The sequence below is a fragment of the Aythya marila genome, assembly GCF_965140915.1.
Source record: "Aythya marila genome assembly, chromosome: 17".
In the NCBI taxonomy this organism is placed as follows: Eukaryota; Metazoa; Chordata; class Aves; order Anseriformes; family Anatidae; genus Aythya; species Aythya marila.
Genome location: NC_139058.1, coordinates 13,635,858 through 13,657,444, shown reverse-complemented (window position 1 = coordinate 13,657,444; position 21,587 = coordinate 13,635,858). Strand labels below are relative to the sequence as shown.

Here is a 21,587-nt window from a genome sequence, read left to right as displayed (position 1 = left end):
GGTGTAGTGAAGATGGTTCTGAAGGAACAGCTAATGCTGTGTGGGGAGGAGGGGATTCTTCCATCCCCCCATGTGTTGTTGAATTTTCTGGAACCCCTTCTCTTAAGGAACATCAAATTCATTCTATTTAAGGTATAGTTCTGCTATACATGCATGACACAGTTAAAGTGTGAATTACTTGGAGATATCAGGAAGGCTAGGTTGTGCAGTAACACAATCACCCACGTTGCAGGCCCTCCAGCATCAAGTATTGTTTTTGACTACTGTTTTTCCACAGAGAACAAAGGTGAAAAATGCTTGTGTAAATATAACCTAAAGGTATTGCACTGCTTTTGCAGTGCATTTCAAGAAGAAGCTAAGAGTCCTCGGAACTCTCTACCATCTTCTCCAATTCAATTTAACTGGAGATAGTGAAGTCCTCTGTGGAGGAGGCAGGAGTACAGAAAGCATGCTGCAGAGGCTTAACATTCCAACTGTACATTCTCTTCTTGGTGCATTGTACTATCCATGATGGGTTTAAAAAACTGCATGGCATCTTAAAATTATCAGGCCAGCTCCAACAATTACTTTGATGAATGCTGCCTGATACAGTAGCAGAGATTTGGTCAGAGACGGTTACGTATTTTAAGTGTAATTAGAATGAAAATCAGTTGAATTTTAAAAACAGAAGTTCTCTACAGTGATCAGTCAGATATCTTTAATCTCTGCCATTTTGATGGTCTTGCTTATGTGCAGTATTTTATTTATATGCAATATCTTGTTTTACTTAACCTATTGACTTTCTTTATTGTTCTTCTTTGTGGAGACTTGCTACGATCCTTGTTGGGACTTACTTTAACAACCTGTTCATCTGTATTTCCTTGAAAGGGTTCAAAGTTCTTGCATCAGCTTCCCATTACTGGCCATTGGAAGATGTGGATGGAATTCATGAGTTTCGGGATACGAATGGAGGTAGACAAAGGACTCATTGACAATGGCAATAACATAAGTATTTGTGTCAGTCTGTAAGTGGATAGGGAGCAGGAGAAATGAAAGTGGTTAGCTTTTTTTAACATGGCAGTTGAGATTTTCTTTAAAGTTAATGTTTTTGCAGTGCTTTGATATCCAAATTATATTGTATTTGAGAACTGATTTTTATAGAGTATTCTCAGACATTTTATGGTCTGTCTATGCATTGTTAAGGTTATAAAGAGAAATGCTTTATGATCCAAAGAGTTATTGAAATAACACTGTTATTAGTTGGCTTGGTACATGCATAATATGCACTAATAAGCTCAGTAACTGAGATCTTTGGCTATGCCAGCTGTGAAAATGCCTGATACTTTTAGATTTTTAAAAGGAGTTAGATGCCTAAACTCTGCAGACATATTTGAAAGTTGCACATAGTATGCACAGAAAAAGAAGGGTATATCTGAATATATCTTATTCATTTTTATTTGGTTTTGGATACTTCCTTAAAAATTGTATTGCAGCAATAGGTTTATTTTCTCTCTCTCTCTCTCTCTCTCTCTCTTTTTTTAATGATTTTTTCTCTCCAGTTGGGCAAAAACCATGTGAAGCTTGGTAAAACAAAACCCTCACTGATTTGAGTCAGTTGTCACAACTCTAGGATCTCAGAGGGAATAATTTTAAAATGTAGTCCTTTGGTTTCAGCAGTTTTCTGATTCTGATATTTTAAAGTGGGGTGAGAGCTTCCTAGGGATGTGCAGGGGATGTAACTCATGGAGTTTTGACTGAGGAAAATACCCCACTGCTGTGTTACGAGCTTGTAGGGTCGCACCTTTCAGATGAAACTTTCAGCTTCGTTTTGCATCCTTCTGAGGCTCAAAAATCCCTTAGTAATTTTCACATGAGAACTGTTTTTTCTTCCAACTACTTAGCCAGCTCCAGGTTGGGCTGATATATGTACATTCCCCAGTATTTCTTACACTATGGCTGACTACCTTGGCCATCAAGCCTACTGTGCTACTGTGAAGAGTAGCAGCAGTGTTACTGCTGGTGACTGTAATATCTTTTCCCAGAAAGATTGCTGCAGGAGATTAAATCAGGAGTTAGGGACCTTTACAACCTCGTATGAAAAATGTTACACAAGTACAAAGTTATTGCTATTTATTACACAAAAAATTGCAAGATCAATCTCTGTTCCTAAATGGGGTAAAGATTCTATAAATATCTGAAACCTTTTATTCCATAGGTGCTCAAGTATTTTAAACTCAAACTGTTTGACCCATCTTTCCAGGAAACTTCTTAACGGAATTAAATTGGCTGACCAGAAATAAATCTGGGCAATATTCTGCTCCCATTAGAGGCTGATGGCAGCATTCCCACCAACTTCAATAGGATCATAATTTGACCTGCAAAAGTTACCATATGAGATTTTTAACAGTGTATTAATGTAATTTTCTAACAGTGGACCTCGTGTACTTTCTAACAGAGTAAAGCACTCCTTATCTAGCATTGTTTTAGCATTTGTGTTATCAAGATGTTTTTAAAGTACTTGAAAGGAATATATGAAATCTAATATGACATACAGCTGTTGGACAAATTGTAATTGCATAACTGATGTTAGTTAGATTGTTTTTCAAAACTTGTTAAATTACATTACTTCAATACAATTCAGAAATCTTTCCAGTAGTAACACAGAAGAGTAAAAGCAGAATATATTAAGCTCCTGATCCTACAGGCCTTCTCTTACATGAATAGGGCTGGCTTACATGAGCAATTGTCTCTTACTCCTATTATGACACTGTGTTAAAGAACTTTATAAATGAGCCAGCAGCATGACTGCAGGAAAAAAAAAAAAAAGATTTGGAGGACGTTTTCTTGCTATTGTTTGCAGAGGATCCTAGTAGCCAGAAGTCCTTTTCTCTGCAGTGCAATTTTGACAATGTTGAATTATTTCCTTAACGTTCTAGTGGATAGTTCAAATTCTTGGCAGTTGCATATATTGTGTCTTATAATACATGGGTATTATTTCAACTGCTTCCAGCAGACTTTTTATGTACCTATCTGATATATGACTTTGAAATACAATGAAAGTTTTCTTTATTGTTGTAATCTAATGCCCATGACAATTTTCTATTTTTGATACCATTCTGATTACACAACTCTTCTGTTTATTGCTAGCCTTTCTTGTTTTTCTCCCATTCATCATAATTTCATGCAATTATTTTCATTCCATGTTTCTTCTCTTAAATACTTGAAATATCATAATCTGTCCATCATGTTAATCCATTTTATTTGTTGAAGTCATTGTGTGTGAAGCCAGATTTATATCTCTCAATGCATTTGTGTTGTGAGAGACAGTGTCAGCAAATTATTTTTTTGGTTATCATAGCAATAAAAGCAGTAGAAGCAATTGGAGGGAAAAAAACAAACAAACAAACAAACAACTTAAAATATAGCAAAGAAAATATGTGGCCATGTTCAGGTTTTATAATATGCCCTCTAGTTTTCCATGCATTTTCTATTGAATTTTTTATTTTTATTTATTTATTTTTTTTTGAGCATTTGCTTTTTCCTCCTGTGAGCCCAGTTGGTCTAAATCCCCAGTCAATGTCTCTATTTACTTATGCAGGCTTTCCATCAAGATCTATTTGCCTGCCCAAGGTAAATAATTACTGTGTGCAAGATACCTTTAAGTGGAAGGGGAAAAAAAATAAAATTTTATTGTTGGATACCTAAATTAATTTGATGGCTCTCAAAACCATAACAGGCAAAATGGTAGAAACCCTGTAATGTTGATGCTGTCCTTTTAAACCTGTTGATAGTGTGTGTTTGCCAGCAGCCCTTAGACTTCAGAGCTGCAGGACAGATGAGCTTAACGCCCCACCTGGAGATTGTCTCCTCCAACCCCCTGGGAGGCTCATGAGTAGGGTGAGCTGGAGCCAGTTGCTCTGGGCTTTCTGGTTGAGGTTTGAATATCTCTAGGGATGGAGGCTCCACAGTCCCTCCGGACAACCTGTTCCAGTCTCTTACCCTCTCATAATTTTTCTTAATTTAAAAAGCTTTTTCCTTATGTTTAAGTAGAATTACTTGTTTTTTAATTTGTGCCCACTGACTCTTATCTGTTCACTGGATACCACTGGGGAGAGTTCAGTGTTATCTTTACTCTTCCCATGGGGTGTTTATTCACACTGATAAAATCCCTGAGCCTTCGCTTCTCCTTATTGAGCAATCCCAGCTGTCTCAGTCTCTGCTGGTGTGTCCAGTGCCTTCAACATCTGTGTGGCCCTTCACCAGGCTCTCTCCAGTATGTCTAGTGCTAGGGAACCCAGAACAGAACATAGAACTTGAATTGACCATAACTTTTGCACCAGTGTAATGATTTTTGTTATAACTGCATAGCTCCTTACTGACCTCACTGTATTCAGAGCCCCTTATCTGGTTGCAGTTGTACTGTTTTATAGTTTTTCCTTTTCTGTTCCTTTAAGGAATTAAAAATGGTTTTAGTGACGCTATATTTTCTTAAGTTATGTAGTTAAAGGATGCAACACTCATGTACTACTTACAAATTATTGGAGACAGTTGATCATATGATAATTTTAAAGGCCACTGACCAACATCTGTGATCTGTGTCATGTTGAGAGATATGAACTGGTCATTTCATTTCTGATTGTGTTTATTCATTGTTTTGCTTATTTGCTTATTTTTTTGTTGTTTCACCCAGCTCTAAGAATCCACAACTTCACTGTGCTTCCTTCCCATAACTCTACCTTTGTATATACCAATGACTCTGCCTACTCTAACTTCTCTGCAACTGTAGGTGAGGATTTACATTTTATTTTGTTCTGCATTTGTCAAGCTTGGATGGTTCTTGTATCACTGGATTCAAAGTTAACACTGAGTTTTGGTTCAGTTGGTCATGTGGTAAAGATCTATGTGTATGCTGAGATAAATGATTGAAAAAGCATTCCTGCAATTTGAAGTGAATTGGTCTGAATTACTGGGAGACAAATCCCCTTGCTAAGCAGTCTGTAGAAGGATGGACCCCAGCAGCCCTCAAAAACCTGAAATATTTTTATTAAGCTTGAAAGAAACAGAAGATATTTCAGAGGAATATATAAAAACAAATACGCTGATTTATTTTTTCTTTCAAGATGAAAAGAAAAAATGTCCTTTAAAAATGAGTATGAAATGGTGAAAAAGAGATAAAGACAGATGCAAGTGAATTTTCCAATCCTGAAAGTAAACTTGTCAACCACAATATGTTTGATTAATATATAAATAAATAAATAAATAAGTAGACACAGATCTTAGATATATGATTTCTTTTTACATCTACATACTAGTTGGAAGGAATAACAGAAAATAACAACATTGCATGCAGAAACCCGCCAGATTGGAAACTAAGATTAAGCTGGTGTAGGTACAGCTAAAATCATTTAATTGAAGTCATCAGGCTTTAGACTTGAGCAATTGAAATATGACCTTTTGTCTACTTAACGATTAGGTATTAACTCATATCTTTTTGTTAGAAAATCTGACATGAGGAGGAAGATGAAAATGGTAGAACTGTCATTTTGGGTTGCTCCGATAGTAGGAGGTCTGTATTAGAACACTAAAAATACTATTTTTCTGCTCTCTGAGATTAAAAGTATGCTGGCAAATGTGAACTCTATTAATAATGAACTTCAAACGACCCTAATTTCTTTCAGTCCTCACTTATCTGCTTTATAGGCCATTTGCATAGTTCTCACATAATAAGATGTATTCAATATGAACATTAAAAAGAGTGATATTAACAGCAAAGGAAATGCTATGGAAACGGGAATACATTACCTTATGGTATTTATTCTGGCTAGATTAATTCAGAATTTAAGTGATTTAAAAAGAACTTAGAAATATTTGCTTCACTCGATACTATTTTAATTTTTAAAAGGAACTGAATTTTATCTGTCAGTTAGACAATTTGGTGTCTTCTTGCTCAAAAGTAGGGGTAGATACTTAAAAATGGTGATATTTTCATTGAGATTTGGGATGAACTAAAAAAATATTTGGACATATGTTCAGTGAGGGTTATGCTATGCTGCAGCTGCTGTGTCCCTGAGTGGTGTTTTCCTATTGATAGGTCAGCATTACGATGGTCCTTACTCCCACTTGTTGTCTGCAGCTGGGAAATGAGATTGCCTTTTGCACAGGTTGCATGAGGAGATGCACCAACACAAAGCGGTGACAACAGTATCTAGTGACAACCACATAGACAGTGTCTCCCTAGTGCTACCTGTGCCACTCTGACATGACTTTCACCATGCTCTGCTATGCAAAAAGTTCAGGTTAAGTCAGGTAGAAGTACATATATAAATACTGAGGGAAGTCCCTCATGTGCCAGCCTTTACTAGTTGTAGACCATTTGTGTGCTCCTCATTTCCATTCCAATCTCATTCTGTTTTCAAATATCAAGCAGCACCTCTATGGCAATTCCTGCTCTTCAGAGAAGACTATGTCCTCATTGCAGATATTTCCCTTCTGAGCAATTCTTCCCCTAGCAATGTATTTTTCAGAAGAAATTGTAGAGAGGTGTATTTAAAACTAAAATCCCAAATCTTCACAATCTTTTCAGACCTCCTATTACAATGATATTAAGGCTATATTCTAAACTGGACAATTATCTTCTGTCTTCTCAGAAATAAATTATGGAATATTCTGTGTTCTGTGAAACACAGACTTTTTAACTTGGTGGAATTATTTTTTCCCATGATTTCCTATAGTCTTCATTGCTAATATTAGTCCACGTTTTATCTTGGAACAAATGAGGTGAACTTTCCATTGTCATTTATCAGCCAAATTCTCTGATCTTAGCAAGGTTTTTTATGGTAAATATGTTATATTATTTTAGTATCATGATGGCTTGCACATATGTTTTAGCTAGTAGGGGATGAATAAACAGTGCTTTTTAGGGCAGAGGTCACAAGAAAATCACAATTAAATCACTAGACAATTAGTCATTGTCCCCGTTAGACAAAGAAAAACCCTTTATAAATTACTATGATGCCATACCTGAAAGATATGTCTGAAAGATATTTTTCTGCCTTTTGAATATAACTTGTGATTTATATTTATTGAGATATTTTCTTTAAAATAAAATTGGATTTTATCTCAAAATTTCCTTTTCAAAAATGAAAAAAAAAAACAAAAACAAAAAAACGGTTTTCTTACATTTTTAAATAAATGATTTCTTGACCTACTCTACTTAACAACAAGCCAGAAATACTTGTATGATGTGTCCAGAGTTCAAAAGTCTGGAAAGTGTATGGTTTATTCAGACTACATTGAAATAATGATTTTTAGTTTCTGTTTTGGGTATATGAGTTCCATTAAGAAGTTTTAGTTAAGGAAGAATGTGGATGAGGCACATAAGTATAATTTTTTAAAAACCTTAAATGAAAGTAACATCTGCATTTTTTTATAATTAAAAAACCCTACCAAGCAAACAAACAAAAACCCAAACAACTAAATAAGAAAACCTGTAGTTTAGATAAGCAAGTGTCTGAGTCTGTTAGAATCACATTTTCAGCAAGCTTTAATTTACATAAATGTTAAATTATATTTTGCTTTTCCTTTAGATATTGTGGAAGGACTAGTGAACAAAGGAATTTACGTTCGTGAAAAGAAAGGAGTTACCTTTCTCTTCTTTGGAAGCTATCAAAATTCTTGCATTAGCAACCCAGAAGTCTGTGGACCTGAAGGTTAGTAAGCTAATTAATTAATATTTGCTTTTCTTTCTCTGTCAAATTATATAATTCAATAATCATAGTTTCTTTCCAAATTGAAATGGGCTCTAAAATTCTAGTTTGATGCTTTTTTATTGGCTTAAGAAACAATTGAGTGCTGATTGCTGAAAATGTAGTATTTTCTAACTGCAATGTGGATTATAACTAATCACCAACTACTCAGATCAGTGACCTACAGTATAATTAATTCAAACAAAATCAGAAATAAGTTTACAATGCCTGAAATCTCTCATCTGGCACCAAGATTAATGGTGCTACAAAAAATGCAGTGTGACAAACAGATAAGTTGTTCTGCAGTTTTGAAATTTGGGAGTTTTGGAGACTATGCCTTACACTGTGGCATTTGAGCAGGAATGCTTTTTTTCAAACTTATCTTTGGAGATAATATTTCTATTTTTTTTTATTTTTATTTTTTAAATCTCAGGTGTCTTGGAATCCATTTCCATAAATCTCTTTTCCAGATGCATAAATCTCTCTCTCTCTCTCTTTTTTTTTTTTTTTTTCCCTCTTCCCTTTCTTCTTAGGCAAAGGCCACAAAATTACATGTATAATAAGGGTGCACAGGTTTGACAACAAGTTGATTACACAAGATTAATAATGTATGTTTCTGTAAAAACAAGCATAATACCAGTCACTATCACATTGTGTGCACTCAAGACTTAAAATGTAGAAGTAGAAGGGTTAGTGGAAAATGGTGTTTTTCTATATGTAACCTCCAGAAGGCCCTAAGCTTAAGCAATATTATTAACACTGAATTTTCTTGCTTTTATTGGTTTTAGGCCATTCTTCAAGCTAGTAACGTTACTTGATATAGGATTATTTATTTATTTATTTATTTATTTATTTTAAGATATGCATTATTTTTTAAGAAAGAAGAAACTTGGAGTGCAGATGGTGAACAAATGTTATCTGAGAGTATTAGAAAAGATATTTCAGTGTCCCACAGCAGGCATATCTTCTGATACTTACAGTATCTTTTCATATATTCTTCATACAGCCAGAAAGTAAAAATAATTGATGATTTGTATTATTTCTACTTCCAATCATTTTTACAGTAATAGATAATTCCCCCCAATCTCACAAAAAAAGAACATTAAAAACATAAAACATTGAAATGTTCAACAGATAAAATGTGAATAAATATAAATAGTGAATACTTAATCATTATATCAGATAAAAAATAAAAAGACAACACCCCTTTATCTAAAGGAGGTATCTGTTTGTCTCTGTATTAACTAAACGTGATGATGATCTCTAATTTTATATGAGCATAATGTTTCTTAAATATATTTTGATGTAAATATATTTTGTTGCATTTGTGTGGATTTGGTGTTAAGTATGCTTAGAAGAGATGCTTTCAGAGATGATCTTGGGATTTTTCCAGATGAAGTATTACAATCTAAATATTTAATGAAACAAAAATCCCAATAGTTTTTTCTAGCATAAATGTAATAACATTTCAGAACTCTTGTTCTGACTTGAGAAAACACATTTTTCTTGTTTTTGAAATGTTGAAACCTTCCCCTCCCCCTTCTTTCTCAAGCACTTTTTAAATAATGGTTTTCTCTGAGCAGTTTTGGGCTCATTAAATTGGCATTTTTAGCCAAAAGAAACATTTGTGAAAGATGCAAGAAAAGGTTCTCTTAATCATTAGTTTGAATACAATAGAAAAAATAATAAAGAGCTCTGCAACATACAGAGAACACCTTCCTGATGGGCTTTCCTACCCACATACAATTCCTTCTTCCTTGAACCTTTCAGCATAATGAGAAGTTTATTTAGTGTTCATTTTGTTAGCACCTCTACTCAAGCATCATAAAGCACAGTGAATATGGAAGACACTAGAGAGATGGAAGTAGCCCACCATTAAGTTTCTTGCTCTTAGTCCTTAGCTATCTAACCTGTGACATAGATATATAAATGTTCTGACAAAGTAATATTTTATAACTGTTCTAGTGACAGGTTTCCTGTTGATTTGAACAGAAATTGGATATCTGAATTCCTTGGTTGGTTTTGAAATACCTTAGCTTTTTACCTCCTGATAGCTCTGTGAACACAAAACTTGTTTCAGATAACTAGAAGGCTTAATGAAGCTTGGAAATCTGGGCCATATATGTGAGAAGACCTATGCTCCCTCTTAAAAGTTGTCAGGGACTAAATTTTATTTTGTGTGCAATTCTAAGGACCACAGTTTAAATAAGCAAAGCTTGGTTGATTCTGCTAATGCCAGGCTTTAAGATTATTGTGAAGAACCATAGAATAGTCTGCCCTAGGAGGCTCAAGTTCCCAAGCTGGTTAACTGGGAAGTCTCAGATCCTCACATCTCCCTTGGTACAGACCAATAACAGGAATAATAATGTCAATTATTGTTAACAATTATGTTCCTTAATGTCCTATTGGAAACACTTATTGCTGTATTATGGATAAGTACAGCAAAAGGATGACATTTTTTAAAAATGTCATCAATAGAATAGTCTTTGTATATGTAGTCTGGCTTTCAGGTTTATGCTTTCTTTTTTTTTTCTTTTTTTTTCTTTTTTTTTCTTTGCTTGTTTGCTGTTAATGAGAGATTATTCAGAGAAACAATAACAGCACATAAAATTTGAAGTACCTTTCTTAATGATGAACGCAATTCTCTTTGACTCGAAGACACCTTCAAAGATTTAGTCATCAGGTGCAGTCATGCATATTATTGTAAATAAGTCTGCAGCATATTTTTAGTTATAAGTTTTAAGTTCCCCTTCTTGCTCTTTTATGACTATATATTTTTAGTTTTTCTTCTCTAAAGCTAAAAGCAAGTCTTACCTACTCAAGGTTCATATGAGAATCTGGTGATGCAAAACTTAATATGTTAGACCCAAAATGATTTATTTCTGTCAAGCTATCTGGGAAAAACTGCTTTTCTAAATTTCAGTGAAGTTTTTATTGTGTGCCTTACTCAGTCTTATTTTAAGTTTTTCTATTTCATGAAGTGATAGGGTGCACATAAGAAGGATTTAGATCCACAGTCTTTTCATGGCTACAGGATGATCAGTGGCTACAGGGAAGTCCAATAGGATGGACAGTCAAAGATGGGGAAAAACAACTTCAGTGCAGGCATACAGTAGAACTTGGTCTAACTTCAGCTCTGCAGTCTCGAAAGATGGGTAACAACATTTCCACAGAAGTTTTGTGAAGATAGCTGGGAGAAGATCATGAGATACTTGGTCAAAGGAATCACATCAATAGCAATAATTGCTTGACATGATCAGCCTTGGTGGCCCTTTCACCAGAGTGTTGAAGAATTGTATGTAGATGCAAGGGAAGTGCATAGCTTTACAGAAGGAGGGTTGGATTAGAGTTTCAACCTATTACTTCTTTGCTAAAGACACTGAAACATGAATATGGGCCGATGAGGATATTGCAAGTTGCTTACAGCAAACATCAAATTCTTCAGTTGGGAGTTCACAGCATTTATAGCTTTAAACCCATAAGCATTGAGATCTAACAAACTGGGACTGATGATGTTCATATACTGATTGATTTCTAAGAGACTAATGATGATTGATTAACCTTTCCATGGTGGTTATTTTATCATGCATAAAACATTTAGGGAATGCTGTATAGCTCGTATAAATTAATGGGTGCTGCCAGGAGAACAAACAGGAAGATCAGTTAGGAAAGTTACTACATAGTTAAATTATTATATTATTGCAGGATAAATTTTTAAATTTTCTGCTGAGTCAATGTAACAAAAAATATTTGAATGGTATAAAAAATTATGTGTGCATAATGTGTGCAGTGGGGGGAATATTTCTGGTAATTCTATTGATTTATGTAAGACTTTTACATCTTTGATCAGAGAACTGTGAAACAAAACAAAACAAAAAAACAACAATCAAACAAACTATGGTTTTAACAAGAAATGGACATAATAATTTGAGGACTTCATTAGCCTGTGCTAGGCTAACTGATAGTAAATTGCCATAGTCCATATTTTTTGGGCAATCTGCAGGTATTGATCACTATAAAAACATCCAGACATATTAGACTACATCAGAGTAACATTTCAAAACAGCCCAGTCAGCAGGTTAAGAGCAGTGCCTGACAGGTCAAGTAAGTCCATCAGAGGCCTATGTAGATAACTTACGGGGCTAGACCATATGATATGGGAGGGAAGCCTAGGTCTTTAATATTCACCATGAAGCAAAGAGAACGCTGAGGGCTGTCTTCAACTACCTGATGAGTGGTTATAGAAATAGTTGGTGTCGAACAGTCTTGGAGGTGCACTACCTTTTGAAATTACCCAAGCATCATAAAGCAGAGTTAGGATTATGATAGTGTGAGAGGCAACACAGACAAGTTGTAGCACAGGGAATTCTGATTAGAGCTAAGGAAAAAGCTCTTTGCCGTGCCACCGGCTAAGCATGGGGACGGTTTGCATAGAGAGGCTGTGAAACCTTCACCTGTGGTGATGTTTAAAAATCAACTGAGCTCTGCTGTTGACCCTGATATAAGCAAGCAGTTTAGACTTAGAGAATTTAGAGAATTCTTAGCACTTAGCACTATAAATTCTGAGATGAACACATTTAGGAGCTATTTAGTCAAGCCATTTTCTTTGTAATTGCATTCAGCTGTAGAACCTGAACAGCAGAGTGAGTAAGAACTTCTGAAGTGCAAGGGACATTCAATTTGTCACTCGTGTTTCTGTTGAGGCCTTTGAGGTAACCTTTATTAAGGAAACAGAAATCTTTAGAGAAATATTTCTTCACTAGTGTGCAATCTGAGGAGTTTTTCAGTTTTTATAATACAACAGTAAAATGGTGGATTTAGCAGAATTATTTGTGAACAAAGCTGATCATGTGCACACACAGGATTGCACTTGCATTTTAGAGAGGGATTCTTTGTCAATGTGTAAGTGAGAATCTTGCAGCTGTGATTGTGGCTCTGTATGTGTTGGTATCTTTTTCTTCTACACTGTTTCTTTGCTTTCAGCAATTACTGGAGCACTGAAGTGTGAAAAGACAGGTAATAACATTTTAAGAATAATTAAAGTGTAATCAAGAATGGATGCTACTCAGTAAGCATGGATGTGCCGGCAGCCAGTAGCTTGGAAGTAGTCAATGTACTGCTTCTTGCTTTACGGGCATATGGTATCCATCACAGAAAGTTACAGGTGCTGGGTGAGAAAGTGGAGATGAAATCAATGTGTTCTGAAATAAACAACAATCACAGGAAGGAAAGGGGATCATAGTAAGGGTGAGAAGGTAAGGAGACTGGAGAGAGAGGTATAGGGAATGGAAGCATAAATCTGTGAGAGAAAAAGACTTCATTACTGCTGGTGCTCAAGAAGCTTTAGTTCTAACTGAGAGAAGCTAGCCAGGAAGAGATGATTGCTGTTCTGTCCTGGATACATGTATATGATGCAAAACCAAGGAATAGATGTTTATTTGGTTTATACTATTACCACATTTTTTGTTCAAAAAATGCCATTCTTGTTTATGCGAGCAGAGGATTTGTGCTCAAAAACATTCCCACTCTCTGCATTTTAAAATATTAGAAACTTTCAGTTACATTTGTTTCTCATTAAAAATTGCCTTTTACTTGCTTCTGTCAGGAGTAACATTTTCCTTTTTCTGGAAGACTCAAGACCAGCAGGCTAAGTTTCCCCCTGCCTCCGGTGGACAAGTAATTTCTAGTGGTTTCAAAATCTGTTCAAATGAAGGTGAAGGTTCAGTAGAATTTTACACACGTGGGAATGCAATGATGAAGTGGAAAGCAAGCTTTAGTCCACCAGGTAAGTTTTGTTTGTTTGTTTGTTTGTTTGTTTTTCTTCATGCATTTTTTTTTTTGTTATATTTTATATTGTTCTTGCAGAGAGGTGTAATGGTAAGAGCACATCTTCAGGAAAGAAAAGTAGGTGTATAAAGATACCTACAGATTTCTGTGCTTAACAGTTCTCTTCATGGGGGGAGGGAGAGAGAAAATATGATCAGAAAACTCAGTGATACTGTACTACAGAACATTTGCTGTTCAACAACAATACATGGAACTGACTTACATTTTTCGGAAGCAGAGTTCTTATTGACATCAATATATTAATGAGTGCTTAGAAGGAAACAGCTGGGTGAGGAATGCAGGTTAATCCTTAGGAGTTCTCCATATGTTCTAAAACTGGGTAGGTGAGCAGACCTCCGCTGCATCCACTGCACTGATGGGTGTTATGTGCTTTGGTCATTTTATTAGCTGTTGAGTATCAAATTTTGCATGTCATGGCATGGTATCAATAATCATTTTGGGATATCACATATCGTACTGCTTCTATCTAAACTGTTGTTGCAAATGGTATTACCTAGTGACTCAAAAAAAATCTGTATTTCTAATAATGCTAGTGACAGTCACTAAGTCTTTTCTTGCCTTAATTTAACTGTTTGCAAACTGGGAATATAGGACTTTCTCACCTCATAGTAATAAAGTCTTATAAAGTATAATAAATCAGTTTAGAAATCCAGTTTTAAGAGAAGAACTGTTAAATGGTATAAAAAATCTGCATATTTGTGGATTATTCAATACAAATAAAAATTAATATTATGTTTTCAGCCCTTGAAGTGTAACAAAGAAACTGGCAGCTTTTAATTAGCCTATTTTCCTGTTCTTTCATTCTTGCAGTCTTTATGGAGCTCTTGCTGAATTGTATTTTGAGACAGTATTGAAGAGAGTTCAAGTCTTGGCCGATAGTATTCACCAAATATAATTTATGGAACTGCAGTGAGCCCAACTAAGAGTTCAGACAAAACCTAAGAGGCATTCTGCCAAAGTATGGGCCTCCCCATGTGTATAAAGATTAATATACATGACATCAGCATTCCATAATTCACTCTTAGCACTTACTACATACCTCTATAGCATAGCCCAAGTCAGCAAAAACTTCCTGAATAGGAGAGACACTAAATGGAAAAGATTCATAGATTTTACCGTGACTTAATGTTTTGCAGGTCCTTATTGGACTCATATTCTCTTCACTTGGAAATCAAGAGAAGGACTGAAAGTCTATGTCAATGGAACTCTAAACACATCTGATCCAGAAGGGAAAGTTTTCTATGATTATGGAGACCCCAAGGCAAATCTGCTGACTGGGACAGAGGGGGATCAAACTAAGCGCTATGTGAATGGGGCATTTGATGAATTCATTATATGGGAAAGGGCACTCACCCCCAATGAAATTGAACAGTATTTTACAGCTGCTATTGGTGAGTATATACACTGTTGTTGTCAAAGGCTCTCTTTTGCAAAAGTTGACTTAAAAATATTTAGTGTGTAGGATTTGTATTCTTTTTTAATTTTTCAGCCATTGAAAGTAGTTTGTAGAAGCAGAAAAATTCAGATATTAAAGTGATTGAAACATTCAGCTGTCTTTGAATATGCAGTCTTCTCATCTGGGCTTCTAGCTCCTTTAAAATGTATGTATATAAATAAAATAAAATTACTGAAACCAGAAGTATACAGTCATTGTTAGGTCCCCTAAGATCAAGTGAAGAAGAGCAATAATTAGACTCGAGTCAGAACAGTATTAAGAAATATCAACCATAGTTTTCTAGTACTCTGGTCATTGTATAACTTTAGAGGCAAGTCACTTAGTGATTCCAGCAGATGTGGATAACAATGCTTATCCCGCGAGTTCCTGAAACAATAAAGATTTAGTAACTAAGTTGTATTTGTGAACTGAAAAGAAAGATATCAGTTGAAGCATAATACATGCAGCAGAAAATCAGTATTTGAACAAAGATTTAGAAGACAGTGGCCAGTAATCTGTCAGGCATGATCTTTATTATAGACTTTTCAGTATAAAAAAGGCTGTTGCTATTAAGTGTTTGTGTGTGAGTAACTATTAGAAAACATCTATCTGAGTAATAAAACTATGGGCCATCTGTAACATTTGGTTTCAGTGGCAGTTTCCCTGCTTTCACTTATTCTTACTGGGTTACTGAGAGCTAAAGCAGTTACACCCATCACTCTTGTGCTTTTAAGCACATGGGAAACATTTTCACAATGAAAACTCTGAATAACACTACTGATGCAAACCTGGAAATAAGAATGCATGCATTTGTAACACCCAGGTTTGATTATAGCGATCAAATTAAATACAAAATGTATTAGGAAAATATAGAGTAGTTTAAGTAGAATTGAAACCACTGAAAAGGAAGCCCTTCATTTAATATGTAATGAAGCAGCCTATTTGCTTTGCAACACAAATGATAGAAATCGAGTTTTTTGTTTTACAATGTGGTTCTTATGAATGTCTTCAAACATTCTGAGAGAATTTATCTGATATGGAAAGTATAATTTTTTTATTCCACGTTGAAAATCCTACCCACACTCAAAAATAATTAAGGCATCACAGAAAGGTCTTTCCAGGAACGCAAATGCTGTTCTGGATGTAAGTTTCCATTCCTCTATATTTCACTTTGGAAAAGGGCAGTTCAGTCGTACTGAATATAGTTCAGAATATATAGGTGCTTTTGTTAATGCTAATAACTAAACTTTCTAAGACTGCAGTAGCAGTTTGACCCTTTGATTCTCCTGAAGTCCAAATTTTTGGAACGCAGTGCAGAATTTTATAGTACTCTTCATCTCCATTCTTGTTGATTTTTGGAAAGCTACATAGCAGACTCCCTGATTTCTGCATTGAAATGTTCTTGATGTTCTGTGAGTTTACCACAATTTTTATTTTTATTTTTAAACCTTGATTCAAAGGTGTTGGTTCAGGGTCATGAGGAACTGCGGGTTTTCTTACATCTAAATTGATGAGCTTGATGAGCTTTTCTTTTTTTTTTTTTTTTTTTCTTTTCTTTTTTTTTTTTTTTGTACTTGTACTGGGTCTGGCTGGAATGTTAACTTTCCCGGCAGCAGCCCATACAGTGCCATACTCTGTACTTGTAGCTGGAACAGCAGTGTTATCACACCAGTGTTGTGTCTACTGCTGAGCAGCAGTGGCACAGCATTGGGCCTTTCTCTAACCCTCCTAGGGGGTGGGCAAAAAGTGAGGAGAGAAACATCACTAGGGCAGCTGACTTAAACCAATCAAAGGGATATTCCATACCATGTGGTGTCACACTCAGCAATAAAAGGTGGAAACAGGAAGAAGAGGGGAGGGGTGGGCTCTCGTTGAGAAGACGTCGGTCCTCCTCTCGAACACCGGCTGCGTGCGTTGAGGCCTTGCTTCAAGGACGTGGTCAATCATCGCTCATTTGTGCGAAGTAGAGAGTAATTTCTTTCCTCTGCACTTCCATATAGCTTTCATTTATTTTGTTTGTTTGTTTTCCTCCCTTTTTCCCCTTTTCCCTTTTACTTCCCCTTAGTTAAATTGTTTAGTTCATGGTAGTCTTTATTTACTTATTATAATTATTTCCCTTTAATTAAATTATCCTTATCTAAACCCGTGAGTTGTTCTTTGCTTTACTTCTCCCCCTCCTCATCTAAGGGAGGGGGAGTGAGAGAGCGGTTGTGGGGTTTAGCTGCCCAGCACGGTAAAACCACCACAGTACTCTAAAAGCACTTTGAGTTTCCACTCAAAGCAGTAGACTGATTAGATTTTTTTTGGTTTAATTTCCAATTTTAAATAACTGAAGCTAGGGCATTCTCAGAGGAAGTAATGGATATTACAATACTAACCAACACAATAAACCAAACCTTGGTATCTATTGACCTTGTAAAACTTAAAGCAGGGATGAAGCTGAGCTAACGTGGTCTAACATAAGAAACTTAATAGGATAGCCTGTTCCTTAACAGAATGAATAATCATTTTACATGTGGATTAATGAAAATAATGTGTCCAATATATGCCACTGCTGTTTGATTGTGCTGAAATACCATACTCCTGGGCAAACATAAATTCTTAGGAAGATGCAGATTAGAAGAAAATTTTATTTCTCTATCACAAATGATCAATACATCCCCTTGCACAGAAAGGAATCAATGTTTTTAAAATGGAGTAGCTGGAAACCATCCCAAAATGAGTTTATTCTTTCTGTCTCAACAAATCATTTATGACATGCTTATATGGTAATTTTCAGTGGGTATAATGCTAAGGGGTGCTAAGGGAATATTCATCAGTTAAGCCCATCTGATTAACAGCAACCTTGCTGGGGCTTCAAATTAACTTAAAAACACCTAATAGAGACATTATCCACAATATTCTCCTACTGCTACTGAAGGCTGTTTTGACTCCTTGACCCTTGTTACTTTTTTTTCTTTTATTTGACTGATACCCCCGTTTTCATGAATGTGATGGAAATATTTGGCTTTCAGTTTTTCTCACAGATTTTTTTTTTTAATTTATTTATTATTTTTAGGAATAGTCTTTCTGAACTTGTCTGTATGTGCATGATTTTATTTGACACTCAAGCACTTTATATTCAAGACGTAAATAATTATTTAAACAAATTAGCATCTATCTGGGCACCATACTTGACACTTGAGTCTCATTTTTTTCTGATGTCTGAGTCTTCCTAGTCCCTTTTCTAAAGAATTTATCATACATACATAATACAGCAATAATACAGCAAGGAGATATATGAACTTGTCAGAAGTGCCTACAGATTATTATTTAGTTCTGATAAGACATAGCAATTTTTTTTTTTCCCTAAATACTTTGCCTTGGAAGATGGATGACAATGTTTTAATCTTGCAGTTGTCTTAGTTGTCTTTTTATTTTTTATTTTTTTTTAATTGAGATAAAACACTTGAAACTTCCTGTTTGCAGAGAAAGGTTTAATTTTAAGTGTTTAAGAATTAAACTAAATTACAAGGCTTATCTGTATAAAGATGTGGATATAAAATTGATGAGAGAAACGGTACCTGAAATTGTTTAAACAAGACTATGTAGCTCTAATACTGTAAATAAGTAAACTGCACAGAACAGCAAATATAATGCTTTAAGTTAGAACTGCTTGGAACTGCAGTGGGAATGTATATACATACATACATACACACAGACATTTTGAACTCATTTCTGTATGTATTTTTCCTAGGTGTGCAAGTTTTGCTTTCTTCAACACTTCCATGGTCTATGATGACAACTACTGCAAAACCTTTGGTAGGACAGTCCACATAACTCTTTTCTATAGCATTAGAATTTGTTACATATTACAGAATTACATATCCTCTCCATTTTACAATTTTCATTAATGGCACTTATTTTAGTACTTCAGTACTAAAAAGCATTGTTAGCATTTGCAGCTACTATTGGAAGATACTGGATATTGGAGAACTGTCCTTAAGTGTAGGACAGATATTGGGAATTCACTGTTAAATAAAAATAATTTCTGTACTAAAAAAAAAAAAAAAAAAAAAAAAAAGGTAGAAACAAGTATTTCAGTGAGCTCTGAAGAAACAGGAAATTCAAAAACGTTTAGATAACTTTTCTTATTTCCTCTGAAAATTAGAAGAAATTGCCCACCACAATAACAAAGCTAGTTTTCATTTATTTACAATGCACTTAATGCACTTAAGAAAAAGATTTAAACAAAAATTATTTTTCATATGCAGTCTCTATACAATTAGCTGTAGTCAGCCTACATGCAATTAGCTGTTCCAGGGTATTTTCATTTTCTTGCTATCTGGAGTGTCAAAGTTCTATTAGTTTTCTTCTTGTTCACAGAAACCATTTCAGATAGGACCTGAGTTGCTAATGAAAAAATTAAGTTGTGCATGTATATTCTGACTCTCCTGTCTATCCGTTCTTGTGCTTTCCTTTTTCCTTTAGTGTACGTAGCCTCCTGTGTATAATCACAGCAGTTCACTATGCCTCAGACTACAGGAAAACAAACAAAAAGCAGCAATACAGAAACAGTAAAGAAAAACCCTTCACACCCAGTGATACTGGGCTTTATGTAATGGGTTGGGAAGTAAACAGTTCTGTTTAGAGGCTTTATGGCAGAGAAATGCTTACAATCTTAAATGCTTAAGAAATGCTTAAGTCTTCAGGTTGCACTGCCCGGAAATGCTAGTGATTCCAGGAGAACTAAAAACTGTCCTTTAGACCCCTTTTGGGCAAACACCATAACTAATGTCTGCTGTTTGGAATAAGTTCTGATGGTTTTATCTCTCTCCCTCAGCTGTCTACAAATGCCTATCATCCCATCATAACTAATCTGACCAAGGAGAGAGGGAACTTCCAGTCCCCCAACACCATGCTGGACTACCTGGAAAATGTATCGTTCAGCTTGCCCAACAAATCCTTGTCAGAAAATACTGCTCTAAGCCTGACAGAGGTAAACTTCTTTTAAATCTGTGTGCAGAGCCAGATAACACTGAAATTTCTCCAGGAACTAGAATATCGAATGCAACTTTGAAAGTTTTTGCTGATTGCAGAAAATACATATGAAAAAAGCAGTGGCTACTTAGGGAGTAAATAGCAAAGCAAACAGCAAGCTTCAACCAAAGAAAAAGTTCAAAGGTTGCTAAAACAAATTAGTTCTTGGGAACCTTACATAATACTTACTACTTATAAATATTTGTAACTATGAATGCACATTAAAATTATTAATTAAGCAGAAAACATAGAAGGAGAAAATAATTTGATTTTTTTTTTCAACAATATGTTTATTCAATTAATAATATATAAATCAGGGGGAAAAAAATAAATCAGCTTTTCTCTGCACAGCCCTAATGATTCAAAATGCAGCTGAGTATGACTGTTCCCTGTCAGGCACAAGGCATAAAGACACCATAATCCAAGCAGTGACAGCAGCAAAGTGGAGGCATGGTTGAACTAATGGCAAACCATCATAACTTTGATTCTGGTAGCACTCTAGATGTGGCTTCATCACAGTCTGGTGCAGGGTAACCACCCAAGTGTATGCTTACAATTTAATATTTCAGATCCATACTTGTACTGTAAGGTTAAAATGTTATCAGTTACTTCTGTCTGCCCAACTTTTATTTTTTCTTTAAAAGCTTTTATTTTTCCTGTAGTAAGCAAGCAGAGGGTAATTTGTGCCTGTCCTCCTTTTGTAAAGTCATGCATCATTCTTGCTGGACTCTGAAATAACAGGGCAGAGGCACATGTCCTTCTCTGCCAGTTCTGCACTGGAGGTGGAAAGATATGGGAGAAGGCCTCTTTATGGTATAGGTATCTTCAGCCTTTTGTTGGTTAATGGCTTTATTTTGCACCAGGGATCCAATCACAGCCAGGACTTCTGTGTAGTCATATCACAAATCTGAAAACTGGTTCATGACAAGATAAGGTCTAAAGCTTAATTCAGTAATTTTTTATTTGTTGAGGCTAATACCACCCCACCACCCCTCCTTTCTCTCCCCACCACCAACAAAAAAGAACAAGAAAAAAAAGGAAGAAAAGAAAAAGCGTTTTCTGCAGTCTGAACTGCAGACAAGGGGGTCACTTTCTGACAACATAAAGTTGGCCTTCTGTAAAACGATGGACAGCTAATTCCCTGTTTTCAGCAAGCTAGAAAGCTATTATTACAGTAATCAGCTCTGGCCTCACCAGTGATTGTTTCTTCAAGCCCACTGGTAATACCAGGGTGACAAGGATTATTTATTCTGACAAAAAATATAAATAAATGCTTCTGAAAAATACAGGGGTAGCATTTGCTAGTTTGTGCTAAAGGCTTAGCATCTGCAAACTGTAAAGCTTGGATTTTGTGGATCACATTTTAATATGGAGCAAAAACCATTCTTAAAAGCTCTAATACAGTGTTTCCTTTGTTTCGCTGAAAATTTTATGTGGGCTCTAATTTGAAAATGGAACATCATCCTGTCATATATTGTACCTGTTTCCCACATCATTTCAGTTGCCATTTGGTTGTTCATTCATGCTATCTGCTGCTTTGTGTGCCATGAAAATTATGTGCA

At 35.3% G+C, this 21,587-nt stretch overlaps 1 protein-coding gene across 2 annotated transcripts in view; it reads left to right on the top strand.

The window, feature by feature from the left end:
• Nucleotides 1-21,587, top strand: part of ADGRD1 (adhesion G protein-coupled receptor D1) — a 160,709-nt gene that overhangs the window by 4,447 nt on the left and 134,675 nt on the right. The window contains exons 3-8 of one of the 2 annotated variants that reach the window (XM_082774386.1): nt 868-951; nt 7,566-7,688; nt 13,330-13,509; nt 14,708-14,962; nt 18,743-18,807; nt 19,829-19,984. In XM_082774386.1, coding sequence (XP_082630512.1) covers nt 868-951; nt 7,566-7,688; nt 13,330-13,509; nt 14,708-14,962; nt 18,743-18,807; nt 19,829-19,984 — 863 coding nt within the window. The remainder of the gene's footprint in view (nt 1-867; nt 952-7,565; nt 7,689-13,329; nt 13,510-14,707; nt 14,963-18,742; nt 18,808-19,828; nt 19,985-21,587) is intronic. The other variant, XM_082774387.1, reaches the window with a different exon arrangement.